The 16,292-nt window shown below is 45.4% G+C and overlaps 1 protein-coding gene across 1 annotated transcript in view; it reads right to left on the reverse strand.

Moving 5' to 3' along the window:
• Window positions 1-583: 583 nt before the first annotated feature.
• The window catches only part of NIPA1 (NIPA magnesium transporter 1), a 35,203-nt gene continuing 19,494 nt past the window's right edge, over window positions 584-16,292 (reverse strand). The window contains exons 4-5 of the mRNA XM_045395154.2: window positions 10,266-10,426; window positions 584-6,578 (exon numbers count right to left, since the gene is read on the reverse strand). Of these exons, the coding sequence (XP_045251089.1) occupies window positions 6,067-6,578; window positions 10,266-10,426 (673 nt within the window). The 3' untranslated portion in view covers window positions 584-6,066. The remainder of the gene's footprint in view (window positions 6,579-10,265; window positions 10,427-16,292) is intronic.

Genomic DNA, 16,292 nt, shown 5'->3' on the forward strand with positions numbered 1-16,292 from the left:
AGCAGAGACGAGGTTTCTGCACGTTGGTCAGGCTACTCTCGGACTCCCGACCTCAGGTGATCCGCCCGCCTCGGCCTCCCAAAGTGCTGGGATTACAGGCGTGAGCCACCGCGCCTGGCCCATAGGTAGACATTTTCTACACTGTTATGGAGATCTAGAGGCTAGTCATTTCTTTTATTTTTTTTTTTTTGAGATGGAGTCTCGCTCTGTTGTCCAGGCTGGAGTGCAGTGCTGTGATCTCGGCTCACTGCAACCTCTACCTCCCAAGTTCAAGTGATCCTTCTGCTTCAGCCTGCTGAGTAGCTGGGACTACAGGTGTGTACCACCATGCCTGGCTAATTTTTGTATTTTTTAGTAGAGATGGGGTTTTACCATGTTGAGCAGGCTGGTCTCAAACTCCTGGCCTCAAGTGATCCACCCACCTCAGTCCCTCAAAGTGCTGGGATTACAGGCATGAGCCACTGTACCCACCCTAGGCTACCCGTTTCTAAAAAGAGGATAGGAAAAATGTGAGGAACTGGGATGACCTGGAACCTGAGACTACATGAGCATTTCAAGTAAAGGGAAAAAAAATCAACAAATGTTCAGCTAGAAATAAGTTATTTTATTTTAAAACACATACAGATTAATAAATATTACTGGAAAACTTAATAGCCTTTTTATTTACATGAGGCAATTAACAACATGCTATGACTACATCTATAAAGCAAAATATAAGCAGGTCTTAGCCATGGACACATGTGTCTATGTATGCTAATTGGAAGCTCCCCAATACATTTATATGACAAAACTTTTACACAACCAATCAACATTTGACTTTTTTTTTTTTATCATCTTCCTCTCTTTCACGATTATACTCCGTTTTTCAAGAAAATCAGTTATCCTTTGAAAAGGCAAAACACTCAAGCCACTGAAAAACAATATCTAAATTTTTATAAAGTGCAAAAATACTAAGGTGGGGGGCAATTATTATATTCTGACAAATAAATATTCTGAACTTTTCAACATGACCCTTTGGCACTAGTGGTTTGGGAGCCCTGACATTCGCCTGGTGTCAGTTCAGCATCAGGGCTGAGCTGCTTGGAAGCAGGAAGTTCAGCATCATTTATTCCAAATCCAGTGTAATAGAATCCACGTGTTTCACAGGCCATGAAATCTTTTTCAGAACACAGACCTCGGCCAATGTCAGGAGCCCATCACGCCATCGGAAGGTGATCTTTCTGTGCGGCTTTCTTAAGTCCCTGTTTAATTTCCATATTTTACAATAGAACATATAAAACCCTTTCTTTTAAAACAAAAAAAGGAAAACTAAAGCTTCATGGACTCATGCAAACTTTACACCCGGCGCTTCCTTTGCTTTCTCAGCACGTGAGGCTGTGTGTTCTACAGCACGGTCCCGAGCGGACTCCACGGTCCGTGAAAGCGGAGTTTCCACTGTGCCACTCCCGGGCACTTCTGAACACGGTGCTCTCAGCTCAGGCCACCAGAACGCTGCGGAAAGCGCCGGTGTTTTAGAAACAATTGGGAGAACCATCCCACCCCTTTAGAGGTAGAAAAACTGAGGCACAGAAAGGTTAAGAGACTCACCTATGTTTGCACGATTTAGGGAAAAATACAGAAAAGAAGAAAAACCTCCTCCTCCCTGGCTCGCGCTCTGGGCCCCGGACTCTGCTTTTTAAACGCTTTGGGTACATGTGAAATAGATGTTTATTTACACGATCCTTGTTCTACTGAATATCAACTTTTTACTAGACAACATATTTTAATGTAACAAAGTTACATTTTCTTAAAATATAATTATTTTCCTGCATGTGAGGAATGTGTATGAAAACAAATGAGCAGTGATAGTGGGCCAAATTCTCATTGCTGTTCCTGTAATTCTGAACCTTTTCAAGTATACAAGGGAGGTATAAGAATCTGGCCAGATGTGAAACATCACCTATAAGCTAAAGGACAGACCCTTAAAATTCACCACCAGTACAACTGTGAGGTGGAAATGAGGAATACAAAAAATTGAGGTATTTTATATGAAAAACTGTCTTGTGTGTGACTGGTGTGCAAATTGGTCTTTTCTTTCCAACTCACATTAACAGAATCTACCTATGAATATGAGTAAAACTGATGAAAAATGAACACGGATATGTCCTTGGGAGGAAGGTCCCTGTTAAGGAGTCAATGACACATTTTTGGTCCCTGAGTAGGCAAAACACCAAGACTCCATCCAATCCTGCCTGATGGGCGAACAACCTCCTTGGTGTCAGACACCATGAAAAGGACAACTTCAGAGCACGGAAGCTAATCCATGCCGTCGGGAACAGACCTTAAACTGAAATGTTCTCTTTCTAGTTTCCTGCTTGGTGGCAGGAAGCCTAAGTCAGGATCCAGCAGGCGTCAGAGCGGTGCGATGGGAGGGGCTCTGGGAACCACGGGAACAGTCTCTCCCCTCTTCTGGGTTAGCGGAGCAGCTTGAAAAAGAGGAATCTCCCCACCAGACAGAAGGGCAGCAGCCTGTCCCCATCACACCTGTTTCCACGGACCAGGTGTCCGTGCACACCTGGGAGACACTGCATCTCCCAAGTCTAGAACTGGCCCCTGGAAGTTGAGCACAACATTTACAAAGAGCTGAGTCGTCTAGGAAGAAGGAACGCAAGACGACTGCACAAGTGAACGGTGCTCACTTCTATCAGAAAACAGATGTGAACCCCAAAGAAGAGCAAACACCAACATATTCCTGCTGGGATGAACTTCTGGAAGGACAACTGGGTGGAGCAAATTGGCTTGAAGAGCAGGAATTGAAAGAGTTTTCCTTATTGCTGAACAAAGAGCTGCAAAGTATATTCCACTAACATTCTAATAGGAAAACACCGCAATGAGGGCTGAGCAAGGCCACCAGAACACTGGGTTCCTCCCCAAGGTCCCCAGCATGGGCAGGGCCTTGTTCCATGTGGCAGGGGAAGGACCGCCCTCTCCAGCACCTTCTCCACAGAGATGGCGTCCTCCTGCCAACCGGGAAGATGCTCCGGGGGGGGGGGGCTCTGTGGTGCTGGGTTAGGGTTAGAATCCTTAATTGGCCCTACCTTTGATTAATGAGCAGAACAGGAAGCAATCTCTTCAAATGCAAATATTCAGAGTTTGAGAAAACAAGGCATTGCCCAAGAAGAGGAGAGAAATGGCCTATTTAAGTATCTATCAAGAGGAAATCTGCACATTGTGATCAAAACCTTTGATTTTAGAGGATGCCTGAAAACAAGTATACAGTAAGCATCTTTTTTTTCAAAGAATAGTATAATAATGAAAATATTTCAAGTACATTTGCTTTTGGAAAGACTACTAAGAGATCGATCCATGTTCTAGGCCCTCCCCCAAAGTTCTCACTTTGGGGCTTTTTTTTTTTTTTTCATTTCCAAATGAATGATGAAAACATAAATTTTTTAAATAAATACTATTAAATCAGAAGTTATATGCTCTATATTCAATTTGAAAATTAGACTGTTCAACCACTGGTCATGTCATTTACTTTGAGGCTGGTGTCACGTGTTTGAAAAATAATGGATAATATGAACTTTGTTTCACTGGAAGAAAAGCTGTGTATCCTACTGAAGTATCTGCTGAACAGAGATAAACCTGAAAGATTGTAACTGTCCCAGGACCAGTCACCTTCAAGGGGAAAAGAGCTATTAATACTTTGAGATTTTGTTTCACTTTAAGAAAGTTATAGAGCAGATCATCAGGTATCACCTCTCAGTATCAATGGTGTAATTGTGGATTAAAATTATACTAAGGTACACCAACAGCTGCATTTAAACTAAATTTCACATGAAAGCTGTAGCGACACAAACGTGATAATTTTCATGTGACACGTGAACTTGTTAGCCACGTGTATTCTTTGAATATCTCACACTCCTTACCTAGGAAACAAAAGTATATTGATACTGCTACATTACATTTTCACAAAGTTCCTAAAAGCACTGATGATAAAAAACAAAACCTGCTAATGGACTTTGAGCATTTGCTAACCATCCATTAAGAGAGGATTTACAATTTTTAAAAACAATTTTGTTGCTGCTCTTAGTTCACAAATCACTGACAACTCATGGTCATCACGCACACTTTTAATTCATAAAGGATTTTTCTCTATATATTAAACTAGTCTCATTTTATTTAGCCTCTTCACTCAACACTTTAGGAAGCTATTCCTTGAGACTTTAGAAATGTTCTTTTTGCCTACAAAAACACATTTTTTCTCACTGAGGAACTTTAATTGGGTATTATTAAATTTTATGTTCTACTTCACCTAATCCACTGGACCCAAACCCATCTTTCAACTTGGCATAGTCCCCCACTGAGATAAAACACTGGCCATGAAGTACATGACACCGTGGTGAAGTATTTGCATCACTTCATGCTTTGCTCCCATTTGGAACACATGGATGGGAACATTACAGAGAATGACCTCTTTGATTCAAATACTGGCATAATTAATGGCTCTTTTGCAATTAAGACATATAATGAGAGGTTAGATAAGGAACTCCAGGACGCTCTGCCATTGCAAACAACAAGGAGACGGCTACATCCATTGGCTTTTTGTTATAAATTCTTTTGTAAACTGTTGTGTTGCAGTCTGTAGAAACTAGCCTAACCTCAATTGTGTCCTTTAACCTGTTCCTGTGTGACAGGGTACTTGATTTATGAGCTGTTGAACAGGTTTTCTCCCACTTAGCCTTATTATCAAGTTACCTGATGTATTTCTTCTGAATGGCCATAAATGCTTGCTGATAAAGAATGTGGATCTATTTGATACTGGATCCCAGGTACATAGATTGAATACAAATAATACCTCATGCTACTTAAATCAACTGTCTTTAATTGGACAATAATCACATGTTAAGTGGGTCCATTTGCTCTAATGTGTCTTTAGTCTTGACTATCTTCCAATGAATATACAATCATGCACCACGTAACCATGTTTCTGTCAAAGACACACCACTTACACGTGGGTGGTCCCACTGGATTATAATGCCACAGTTTTACTGTACCCTTTGTGTTTGGAAACACAAATACTCACCACTGTGTTACAACTGCCTGCAGTATTCAGTGCAGTCACATGCCGTACAGGTGCGTAGCCCGGGAGCAACAGGCTGTGCCACTGGCCTGGGTGGGTAATAGGTGGCCCATCTAGGTTTGTGTAAGTGCACTCCATGATGTTCACACAATAAAGTCACCTTACAATGCATTTCTTAGAATGTTTCCCTGTCATTAAGTGACACGTGACTGTATTATTTCTAACTGCCTTATACATTTATAACTTGAATATTGAAATATTAAAGCATACTCAAGGAAGTTGCATTATTCTAATCTAAGAACATATACACAGTAATAGTTAAATTAAGTTAATAATTCAAGTGATAAAGGCACTGAAATTGATTTGAGCTATTGAAAAGTCATCCTGCCAGTGGAACACTCCATCATTAACTCTTCTCTCTCTCTCTATTTACTATTAAAATGTCTTGGGTGGGGGTGGGGGTCGAAGAGTCAACTGGTCAGAGGATTAAAAACAATTCAATGTATATGCCTCTTATTTAGATGACATACTTGAATGTTATACATGCTTAATGCAAACCAACGCAACTACAGACACATTCACTGTACAGCGCCAGAGTTCAAGACAACAATCTCTCATTTCCAAAGTAGTCTAAGTAAAAATATCTCTGCTATCCTGTAACAACTAACCAGAAAGAGCCCATCTTTTCCTGTTTAAATCATGTTAAAATGTTTTAAAAGAAGAGAATATTCATGAAAGCTTCCAGGTTAATGGAAATGAAAATGAGATTCGTCTCATCAGAGAGAGATGGTGCCAGGCAACCGCTGGGCACCTTTGGGCTGCAGAGGGCTGGCTGGGCCTCTGCTCTGGTGCTGAGCCGTGCTCCCCGCTGTCCACCAGACCACCTGTTACTCTCCAGTCAACTCTAACACCATGATCGAGGACCTCTTCTACTTCACATCCAATCGGGGCCAGAAACCACCTCCAACGCCTGTTCCTCGAACCATCCAAGCCCCTGTTGCAATCTAGTCTGTTTTCATATTAGATTTGTTCATCTCCCCAAGGTTGAAATTGAACTCTTTGAACACCTGTATAAGGACAATCCCCACGGAGACGGTCGTGAATCCACAGGCCATCCCCAAGAAGTCCACCAGGCCCACGTTGCTCCACTCCCGAAAGAGGATGGCCGAGGCCAGCAGGACCAGCGTGGTAAACACGACGTAGTAGATGGCCCCGAACACCGAGGAGTCGAAGCACTCCAGCGCCTTGTTGATGTACCTGAACTGGACGATGATGCTGCAGCCGAGCACGGCCAGGAGCACCAGGCACAGGCAGAGGGCTCTCTGGCTGGACGGGTTGTTATGCAAGATGTCTTGGGCCGCCAGCCCGATGCCCTTGGTGGAAGGCACGGTGAAACTGCCCAGCAAGGAGCAGATGCTGATGTAGACCATGATGTTGGTGGGCCCGTGGGCCGGCGCGATCCAGAAGATGAGCAGCAGCAGCATGAGCAGCACGATGCACAGGTAGCCCACAAACACTGGAACACAGACGGCACACGGTCACCCGGCAGCCGCCGCCCAGCAGCCGCAACCCAGGAGGTAGACTGGGGCAGCACCCGTGCCCCCACCCGCCGCCCGCCTCTACTGCGGCACAGCCCTGGGGGGCATGTGGGCTCCGGCTTGAATTTACCAGATCCACTGATTTCATTCCACAACATTATTCCCATCACTTTCACTGTTAAAACATTTACAGCCAGGCGCGGTGGCTCACACCTGTAATCCCAGCGCTTTGGGAGGCCGAGGCAGGCAGATCAGGAGGTCAGGAGATCGAGACTATCCTGGCTAACATGGTGAAACCCTCTTCTCTACTAAAAGTACGAAAAATTAGCCGGGCGTGGTGGCGGGCGCCAGTAATCCCAGCTACTCAGGAAGCTGAAGCAGGAGAATCGCTTGAACTCGGGAGGCAGAGTTGCAGTGAGCCGAGATCGTACCACTGCACTCCAGCCTGGGCGACAAAGTGAGAGTCTATCTCAAAAAAAAAAAAAAAAAATTTACAGCTCCTAAATGTTTACATGGTTCTCTATCAGAACCATTCTCCGTTTTTTTGTTGTTTGTTTTGTTTTTTTGAGACGGAGTTTTGCTCTTTGTTGTCCAGGATGGAGTGAAATAGCGTGATCTCTGCTCACTGCAACCTCTGCCTCCCAGGTTCAAGCGATTCTCCTGCCTCAGCGTCCTGAGTAGCTGGGATCACAGGCACCCGCCGCCACGCTTGGCTATCATATTTTCAGGAGAGACAGGGTTTCACCATGTTGGGCAGGCTGGTCTCAAACTCCTGACCTTACGTGGTCCGCTGTCCTTGGCCTCCCAAAGTGCTGGGATTACAGGCGTGAGCCACCGCGCCCAGCCTAGAACCATTCTCTTAACAATGCAAGTCAATGAAGATGCTCCAAGGTTTCAAAAAAGCACCTGGAAATCCAGGGGGCGGGGTAAGGCTGGGGACAGGAGGGAGGACTATAAGCTGTGGGGGCATTTGTGGGTTTTTCAATGATTGGGGGCTGCACCCAGTGGGCAGAGGCATGTGTAGACAGCAACCCCAATTCCCATCAAAATCATCCCTTTCTCCTTACAACTTCTGCATGTCTCCTTGGACTTGTAACTGAAAAACATACTTAGAATAATCAGAGCCTAGAAACTAATTTTATGTATGAAACAAAGTAATTTTTGCATGGATTTAATATACGCTGAATTTTTCAGAAATGCCACTTCCATGTAAATTGAGGGAAGATTGTTCTTTCTTTGATCAAAGCTTGATTAAGAGTTATGCTCCATCCTGTAATCCCAGCACTTTGGGAGGCCGAGACGGGCGGATCACGAGGTCAGGAGATCGAGACCATCCTGGCTAACACGGTGAAACCCTGTCTCTACTAAAAAATACAAAAAACTAGCCGGGTGAGGTGGCTGGCGCCTGTAGTCCCAGCTACTCGGGAGGCTGAGGCAGGAGAATGGCGTGAACCCGGGAGGCGGAGCTTGCATTGAGCTGAGATCCGGCCACTGCACTCCAGCCTGGGCGACAGAGCGAGACTCCGTCTCAAAAAAAAAAAAAAAAAAAAAAAGAAAAAAAAAAAAAAGAGTTATGCTCCATCTGAGGATCATTTTGTTGATGGTAAGACCTCAAGTGTCCAAGTCAATAACACAACACCTCCTGTCAGTCTGTATCTGCAGCTACCAGATTCTCAACCACTCCTCACAAGGTGTGGGGCTGGCCAGCTTCAACAGGTCTTCTCTTGTAGGGGGACCTGAGCATTTACGTATTGAAATGGATGTTTTGTTTTAAAGTATCGTCCTGGTATTTCTCCTTTGTATTACAGTGAGGGCATTAAATTGACGGTTTGAAATTACGTGTATAAGGAGGTTGTGTTCTCTGTGAAACCCATTCCAAGATCACAAATGGACCTGAGAGGGCTGGGAACTGCTGGCTATGCAAACCGGCAAGTGTGGACAAGAAAACCAGCAAGTGTGGACAAGAAAACCAGTGAGTGTGGACATGCAAACCAGGGTGTGAACATGCAAACCAGGGTGTGAACATGCAAACCAGGGTGTGGACATGCAAACCAGGGTGTGGACATGCAAACCAGCGAGTGTGGACATACAAACCAGCGAATGTGGACAAGAAAACCAGCGAATGTGGCCAAGAAAACCAGTGAGTGTGGACATGCAAACCAGGGTGTGGACATGCAAACCAGGGTGTGAACATGCAAACCAGGGTGTGGCTATGCAAACCAGCAAGTGTGGACAAGAAAATCAGCAAGTGAGGACAAGAAAACCAGCGAGTGTGCACAAGAAAACCAGCGAGTGTGCACAAGAAAACTAGCAAGTGTGGACAAGCAAACCAGGGTGTGAACATGCAAAAGAGGGTGTGGACATCCACACTTGCTGGACAAGAAAACCAGCAAACTGATGTGGAGGCAGTTTTGTGCTGGCACCTGCCTAAACTTGTTGGTAAGCAACACAGGGTAGTCTACTTACAGTGAAATCTATACTTTAAGTCTATTGTAATCATGTAGAGAGTAGTTTTTAATGCACTCAAAAAAAAAAAAAAGAAAGAAAGAAAAGAGAACGGGCCCAGTGGCTCACGCCTGTAATCCCAGCACTTTGGAAGGCCAAGGTGGGCGGATCACGAGGTCAGGAGATCGAGACCATCCTGGCTAACACGACGAAACCCTGTGTCTACTAAAAATACAAAAAAAAATTAGCTGGGCATGGTGGCGGGTGCCTGTAGTCCCAGCTACTCGGGAGGCTGAGGCAGGAGAATGGCCTGAACCCAGGAGGCAGAGCTTGCAGTGAGCGGAGATTGCGCCACTGCACTCCAGCCTGGGCGACAGAGTGAGACTCTGTCTCAAAAAAAAAAAAAAAGAAATTATGTCAAAAAATATATAAACAGGGCCGGGCGCGGTGGCTCAAGCCTGTAATCCCAGCACTTTGGGAGGCCGAGACGGGCGGATCACGAGGTCAGGAGTTCGAGACCATCCTGGCTAACACGGTGAAACCCCGTCTCTACTAAAAAATATGAAAAACTAGCCGGGCGAGGTGGCGGCGCCTGTAGTCCCGGCTACTCGGGAGGCTGAGGCAGGAGAATGGCGTAAAAACCCGGGAGGCGGAGCTTGCAGTGAGCTGAGATCCGGCCACTGCACTCCAGCCTGGGCGACACAGCGAGACTCCGTCTCAAAAACAAACAAAAAAAAAATATATATATATAAACAGGGCTATATGAGGAATCTAAACGTAAGAGATGCCAGGCCTTTGTCCTCACAGAGCTTCATGCTGGAGGGAGCGAAGTGCTGAGGTGGAGACAGAGCAGGCACACCAGGAAAGGCATGTGGGGAGGGGCGGGTGGCAGTCAGACTTGGGAGGGTGGCCCAAGGGGAGCCACTGTGGGAAGGGAAGGTGCCCATGCACAAGGTCCCAGAAGAGAACCTGAAGGAATGCCAGGCCACGGAGGCTCCCCCCAGGACGTGAGGATCAGGAAGGAGGGTGAGGGCAGAGGGCCAGCCTGTGAGCGCAGCCCACTGACGCACGTGCCCAGAGAACGCAGATCTACAGTAACAGATCAGGGTGGACACACGGTTCCTCTGCCCTGCCAGGAAGTGTCCAATTTGAAGACGTGGTTAAAAAAGTTGGGACTCCTAGTGCAAACTTTCTTGGCAGTGCTGCTAGAAAGGAATTACCTGGGTTGGTCAGCTTCTCCTCCAGTTCAGCCTGAGTCGTCACACTCTCAGACTTTGGGGAGTGGATAATCAGCACAACAGAGCCTGCACAGCTTAGCAGGCACCCCAACTTGCCCAAGATGTTGAGCTTTTCCTTCAGGAGATAGGAAGCTAAAATGGACCTTTATTGAAAAAAGAGAAATCATTCAAGGTTAAATCAAATTACCTGACCTTTCTTCTAATAGCAGATATTTTATCTAGAAAAACCATTTTCTTTTTCTTCTTTTTTTCCCTTTAAGAGACCACCTCTCACTCTGTTGCCCAGGCTAGAGTGCAGTGTGCAATCATAGCTCACCACAGGCTTAAACTCCTGGGCTCAAGTGATCCTCCTGCCTCAGCCACTGGAGTAGCTGGGACTACAGGTGCATGCCACCACACCCGGCTAATTTTTTAAAAATTTTGTGTAGAGACTGGGTCTCACTGGATTGCCCAGGCAAGTCTCAAACTCCTGGGCTCAAACAATCCTCTTGCCTTGGCCTCCCAAACTGCTGGAATTATAGGTGTGAGCCATCATGCCTGGCCAGGATTTTCACACCAATTCCATGTATAACCACTACGTAGTTAATGATACACATTACTTACACCACTATATTACTATGTCAGCACATACAAAATATATCAGAGTATAAAAAGTTTTATGATTGACCAAAAATAAAAGCAATGCTTCCTTACTTATAAAAGGAACCAATCAAAAATACTAATATCTATGCTACGTGGAAAAGTAAGGTACAAAAACTGTCAAAATAATTATAAGTAATGCATGATAAAAACACAAAAGAAGTGAAAAAAGCACAAACAAAAGAAAAAATAAACATGCTAACAGTAATTGCAGTATAGTAGAAGTAGTAGGGGTGGTTATTTCCTCTAACACTGAAAACTTTTAAAAAGTGGTCACATTACTAATGCATTCTTCAATAACATCTACAATCTTCAGGCTGCTAACGTGTTTCTTCTCTTATTCCCCTGTGTAGTTATCAGTATACAATCTGAATTGGAACACCTTGCCCTCAGTAAGTCACCGGACTGGTCATTCTCACTTTACTCATGTCTGTGCTGAAGACGGTCGGAAAACAGGAACGTCCAGGAGGCCATACCAGGCTCAGGTACGGACCGGCTTACTTCCTGTAACATTATTTTAAAAATAAGGAAACTTGAGCCTCAGAAAGGGTCAGCATTGAACCTAAGGCCACAAAGCTAACAAGAGATACAAGCATGGTGGTGACACACCTGCAGGTCCTCAACGGCCTGCTTTTCCCTTGTACCGCTTCACATCCTTGTCCCTAGACAGCCTATTCTTGAGAAGCTCCCAACAGTGTCGTTGGGGAAAGAAGCATCATCACTGAAAGAAACAACAAAAGACATACGAATACACGACTAGATGTTGAATAGAGAAGCTCCATTGAGTAGCTGCTGAAAAAAGTAGAAGCCAGAAACGCAGGGGGCTCACAGGGCAGGAAGTGGGCCTGGAACTGGCCTGGAACAGGGTGGACTATGACAAGGTGGGAAAGGGCTGCCATGCACCAAAGGGGAAAGTATGAGCCATAAGGCCAAATCATCTCTTACTCCATTGTGGAATACCAGAGGACAGTGCCATTTTCATTCATTCATTCATTTATTGAGACAGAGTCTCACTCTGTCACCCAGGCTAGAGTGCAGTGGTGCGATCTCAACTCACTGCAACCTCTGCCTCCCGGGTTCAAGCGATTCTCCTGCCTCAGCCTCCCGAGTAGCTGGGATTACAGGTGCTCACCACCAGGCCCCGGGTGATTTTTTTATTGTAGAGACGGGGTTTCACCATGTTGGCCAGGCTGGTCTCAAACTCCTGAACTCAAGTGACTCACCTACCTCGGCCTCCGAAAGTCTGGGATTATAGGCATAAGCCACTGCGCCTGGCCGACAGTGCCATTTTTAATTGGGTTATCTGACTTTTTACTGATGCATTGTAAGAGTTTTTGTTTCATTTTGTTTCGTTTTTTTGAGACAGTTTCCCTCTTCTTGCCCAGGCTGGAGTGCAATGGTGCAATCTCGGCTCAATGCAACCTCTGCCTCCTGGATTCAAACAATTCTCCTGCCTCAGCCTCCCAAGTAGCTGGATTACAGGCATGTGCCACCATGCCAGGCTAACTTTTTGTATTTAGTATAGATGGTGTTTCACCATGTTGGCCAGGTTGGTCTCGAACTCCTGACCTCATGATCCACCCGCCTTGGCCTCCCAAAGTGCTGGGATTACAGGTGTGAGCCACTGTGCCTGGCAAAAGTTTTTATATATTCTAACTACAAGTCCCTTATCAGACATATACTTTGAAATTTTTTCTCCCACTCCATGAGTTTTCAATTCATTGCTGGCATCCTTTTAAGCACAAAAATTTTTAATTTTGATTATATCCAATGTATCTATTTTTCTTCTATTGTTTGTGCTTTTGTGCTTTAAGTGTCATACCTAGGAAACCATCACCTAATCCAAGGTCATAAAGACTTACACCTATGTTTACTTCTAAAGGTTTTACAAGTTTAGTTCTTACATCTAAGTCTTTGATTTGTTCTTAGTTGACGTCTGTATACGGTGTGAGGCAGGAGCGCACTTTCATTCACTTGCAAGTGGATATCCACCTGGCTTAGCATCATGTGTTGAAAAGACTATTCTTTCCCCCACTAAATTGTCTTGGTACCACTGGCAAAAATCAATTGACTGTAAACGTGAGCGTTTGTTTCTAGAATCTCAATTATATTCTATTGATTTACATGTCTTTCCTTATCCCAGTACCACATTGGGTTTTTGTTTGTTTGGGTATTGAGATGGACTCGCTCTGCCACCTAGGCTGGAGGACAGGGGCATGATCACAGTTAACTGTAGCCTCCAACTCCCAGGCTCAAGCAATCCTCCTGCCTCAGCCTCCTGAGTAGCTAGGACCACAGGTATGTGCCGTATGCCTAATTTTTTACAGGGATGGGGGTTTCACTACGTTGCCCAGGTGACCACACTGTTTTGATTACTGTAGTTTCATACAGTGTTGTGAAACCGGGAAGTGTGAGTTCTCCAACTTTGTTGTTGTATTTCAAGATTGTTTTCTCATTTTGAGTCCCTTCCAAATCCTATGAATTTTATGATCAGTGTGTCATTTTCTGTAAAGAATTCAGCTAGGCCGGGCGCGGTGGCTCAAGCCTGTAATCCCAGCACTTTGGGAGGCTGAGACGGGCGGATCACGAGGTCAGGAGATCGAGACCATCCTGGCTAACACGGTGAAACCCCGTCTCTACTAAAAAATACAAAAAAAAAACTAGCCGGGCGAGGTGGCGGGCGCCTGTAGTCCCAGCTACTCGGGAGGCTGAGGCAGGAGAATGGTCTAAACCCGGGAGGCGGAGCTTGCAGTGAGCTGAGATCCGGCCACTGCACCCCAGCCTGGGCGACAGAGCAAGACTCTGTCTCAAAAAAAAAAAAAAAAAAAAAAGAATTCAGCTACGAGTTTGATATAAATTATATTGAGTCTGTAGATGAATATGGGACTACTGCCATCTGAACAATATTAATTCTGATCTGTAAATATGGACAATTTACTTAGGTCTTCTTTAATTTCTTTTAAGAGGGTTTTTATAGATTTTGGAGTATGAGTTTTGTACTTCCTTTGTTAAATTTATTCTTTTATTTTTTGAGACAGAGTCTCGCTCTGTCGTCCAGGCTGGAGTGCAGTGGCACGATCTCGGCTCACTGCCAGCTCCGCCTCCCAGGTTCACGCCATTCTCCTGCCTCGGCCTCCCGAATAGCTGGGACTACAGGCTCCCACCACCATGCCTGAGTAATTTTTTGTATTTTTAGTAGAGATGGGGTTTCACCATGTTAGCCAGGATGGTATCGATCTCCTGACCTTGTGATCCGCCCACCTGGGCCTCCCAAAGTGCTGGGATTACAGGCGTGAGCCACCGCGCCCGGCCAGTTAAATTTATATTTAAGTATTTCATTCATTTTGGTGCTACTGTATATGAAATTGCTTTCTTAATTTCATTTTTGGTTTGCTTACTGCTACTGTACATAGATGTAATTTTTTTTTTTTTTGAGATGGAGTTTCGCTCTTGTTGCCCAGGCTGGAGTGCAATGGCCTGATCTCGGCTCACTGTACCCCTGCCTCCTCGGTTCAAGCAATTCTCCTGCCTCAGCCTCCCGAGTGGCTGGGATTACAGGCATGTGCCACCATGCCTGGCTCATTTTGCATTTTTACGAGAGATGGGGTTTCACCACATTGGTCGGACCGATCTCAAATTCCTTACCTCAGGTGATCCACCCACCTCAGCCTCCCAAAGTGCTGGGGTTATAGGCGTGAGCCACCGCGCCTGGCAGATGTAATTTTTTTTTTTTTTTGGAGATAGAGTCTCACTCTGTCGCCCAGGCTGGAGTGCAGTGGCACAATCTCGGCTCACTGAAACCTCCACACATCCCTGGTTCAAGTGATTCTCCTGCCTCGGCCTCCCCAGTAGCTGGGACTACAGGCATGTGCCACCACGCCTGGTTAGTATTTTTTGTATTTTGGTTGAGACAGGGTTTCACCATGTTGGCCAGGCTGGTCTCAAACTCCTGACCTCAAGTGATCTGCCCGTCTCAGCCTCCCAAAGTGCTGGGATTACAGGCATGAGCCACTGCGCCCAGCCTCAGACGTAATATTTATATATTGATCTTGTGTCCATCAACCTTGCTAAACTTATTAGTTTTTTTTTTTTTTTTTTTTTTGAGACGGAGTCTCGCTCTGTCGCCCAGGCTGGAGTGCAGTGGCGCGATCTCGGCTCACTGCAAGCTCCGCCTCCCGGGTTCACGCCATTCTCCTGCCTCAGCCTCCCGAGTAGCTGGGACTACAGGCGCCCACAACCGCGCCCGGCTAATTTTTTGTATTTTTAGTAGAGACGGGGTTTCACCGTGGTCTCGATCTCCTGACCTTGTGATCCGCCCGCCTCGGCCTCCCAAAGTGCTGGGATTACAGGCGTGAGCCACCGTGCCCGGCCAACTTATTAGTTCTAATAATTTCTTAGTTGACTCTTTAGGACGCTCTATACAAGATCAGGTCCTCAGCCAGGTGTTGTGGCTCATGCCTGTAATCCCAGCATTTTGGGAGGCTGAGGTGGGTGGGTCACCTGAAGTCAGGAGTTCAAGACTAGCCTGGCCAACATGGCAAAACCCCATCTCTACTAAAAATACATAAATTAGCTGTGCATGGTGGCCGGCACCTGTAATCCAAGCTCCTTGGGAGGCTGAGGCAGAAGAATCACTTGAACCCAGGAGGCAGAGGTTGCAGTGAGCCGACAGCACACCACTGCACTCCACCCTAGGCGGCAGACTGAGATCCCATCTAAAAAAAAAAAAAAGAAAAGAAAAAAAGCCCGGGTATGGTGGCTCACACCTGTAATCCCAGCACTTTGGGAGGCCGAGGCGGACGTATCATGAGGTCAGGAGATTGAGACCATCCTGGCTAACATGGTGAAACCCCATCTCTACTAAAAATACAAAAATTAGCTGGGCATGGTGGCACTCACCTGTAGTATCAGCTACTTGGGAGGCTGAGGAAGGAGAATCACTTGAACTCGGGAGACGGAGGTTGCAGTGAGCTGAGATCATGCAGCTGAACTCCAGCCTGGCAACACAGCAAGACTCTTACTCAAAAAAAAAAAAAATCAGGTCTTCTGCCAATAAAGGCAATTAACTTCTTCCTTTTCTTTCCAATATGAATGCCTTTTAATTCGTTTGCTTGCCTAATTGCTTTCGCTATAACATCTAGCACAATCATGAATAGATGAGGTGAAAGTAGACAACTTGTTTCTTCCTGATCTTAAGGGGAAAACATCAACTCTCGTACCATTAAGTATGATGTTAGCTGGGGTACTTTCACAGAGGCCCTTTGTCAGTTTAGGAAGTTATTTTCTATTCCTAGCATACTGAGAGTTTGCATCATAAAAGAGTATTGAATTTTACTACATAATCTTTGTGTGTCTTTTGAGATGGTCACA

This window comes from Macaca fascicularis, chromosome 7, assembly GCF_037993035.2.
Source record: "Macaca fascicularis isolate 582-1 chromosome 7, T2T-MFA8v1.1".
Lineage (NCBI taxonomy): Eukaryota > Metazoa > Chordata > Mammalia > Primates > Cercopithecidae > Macaca > Macaca fascicularis.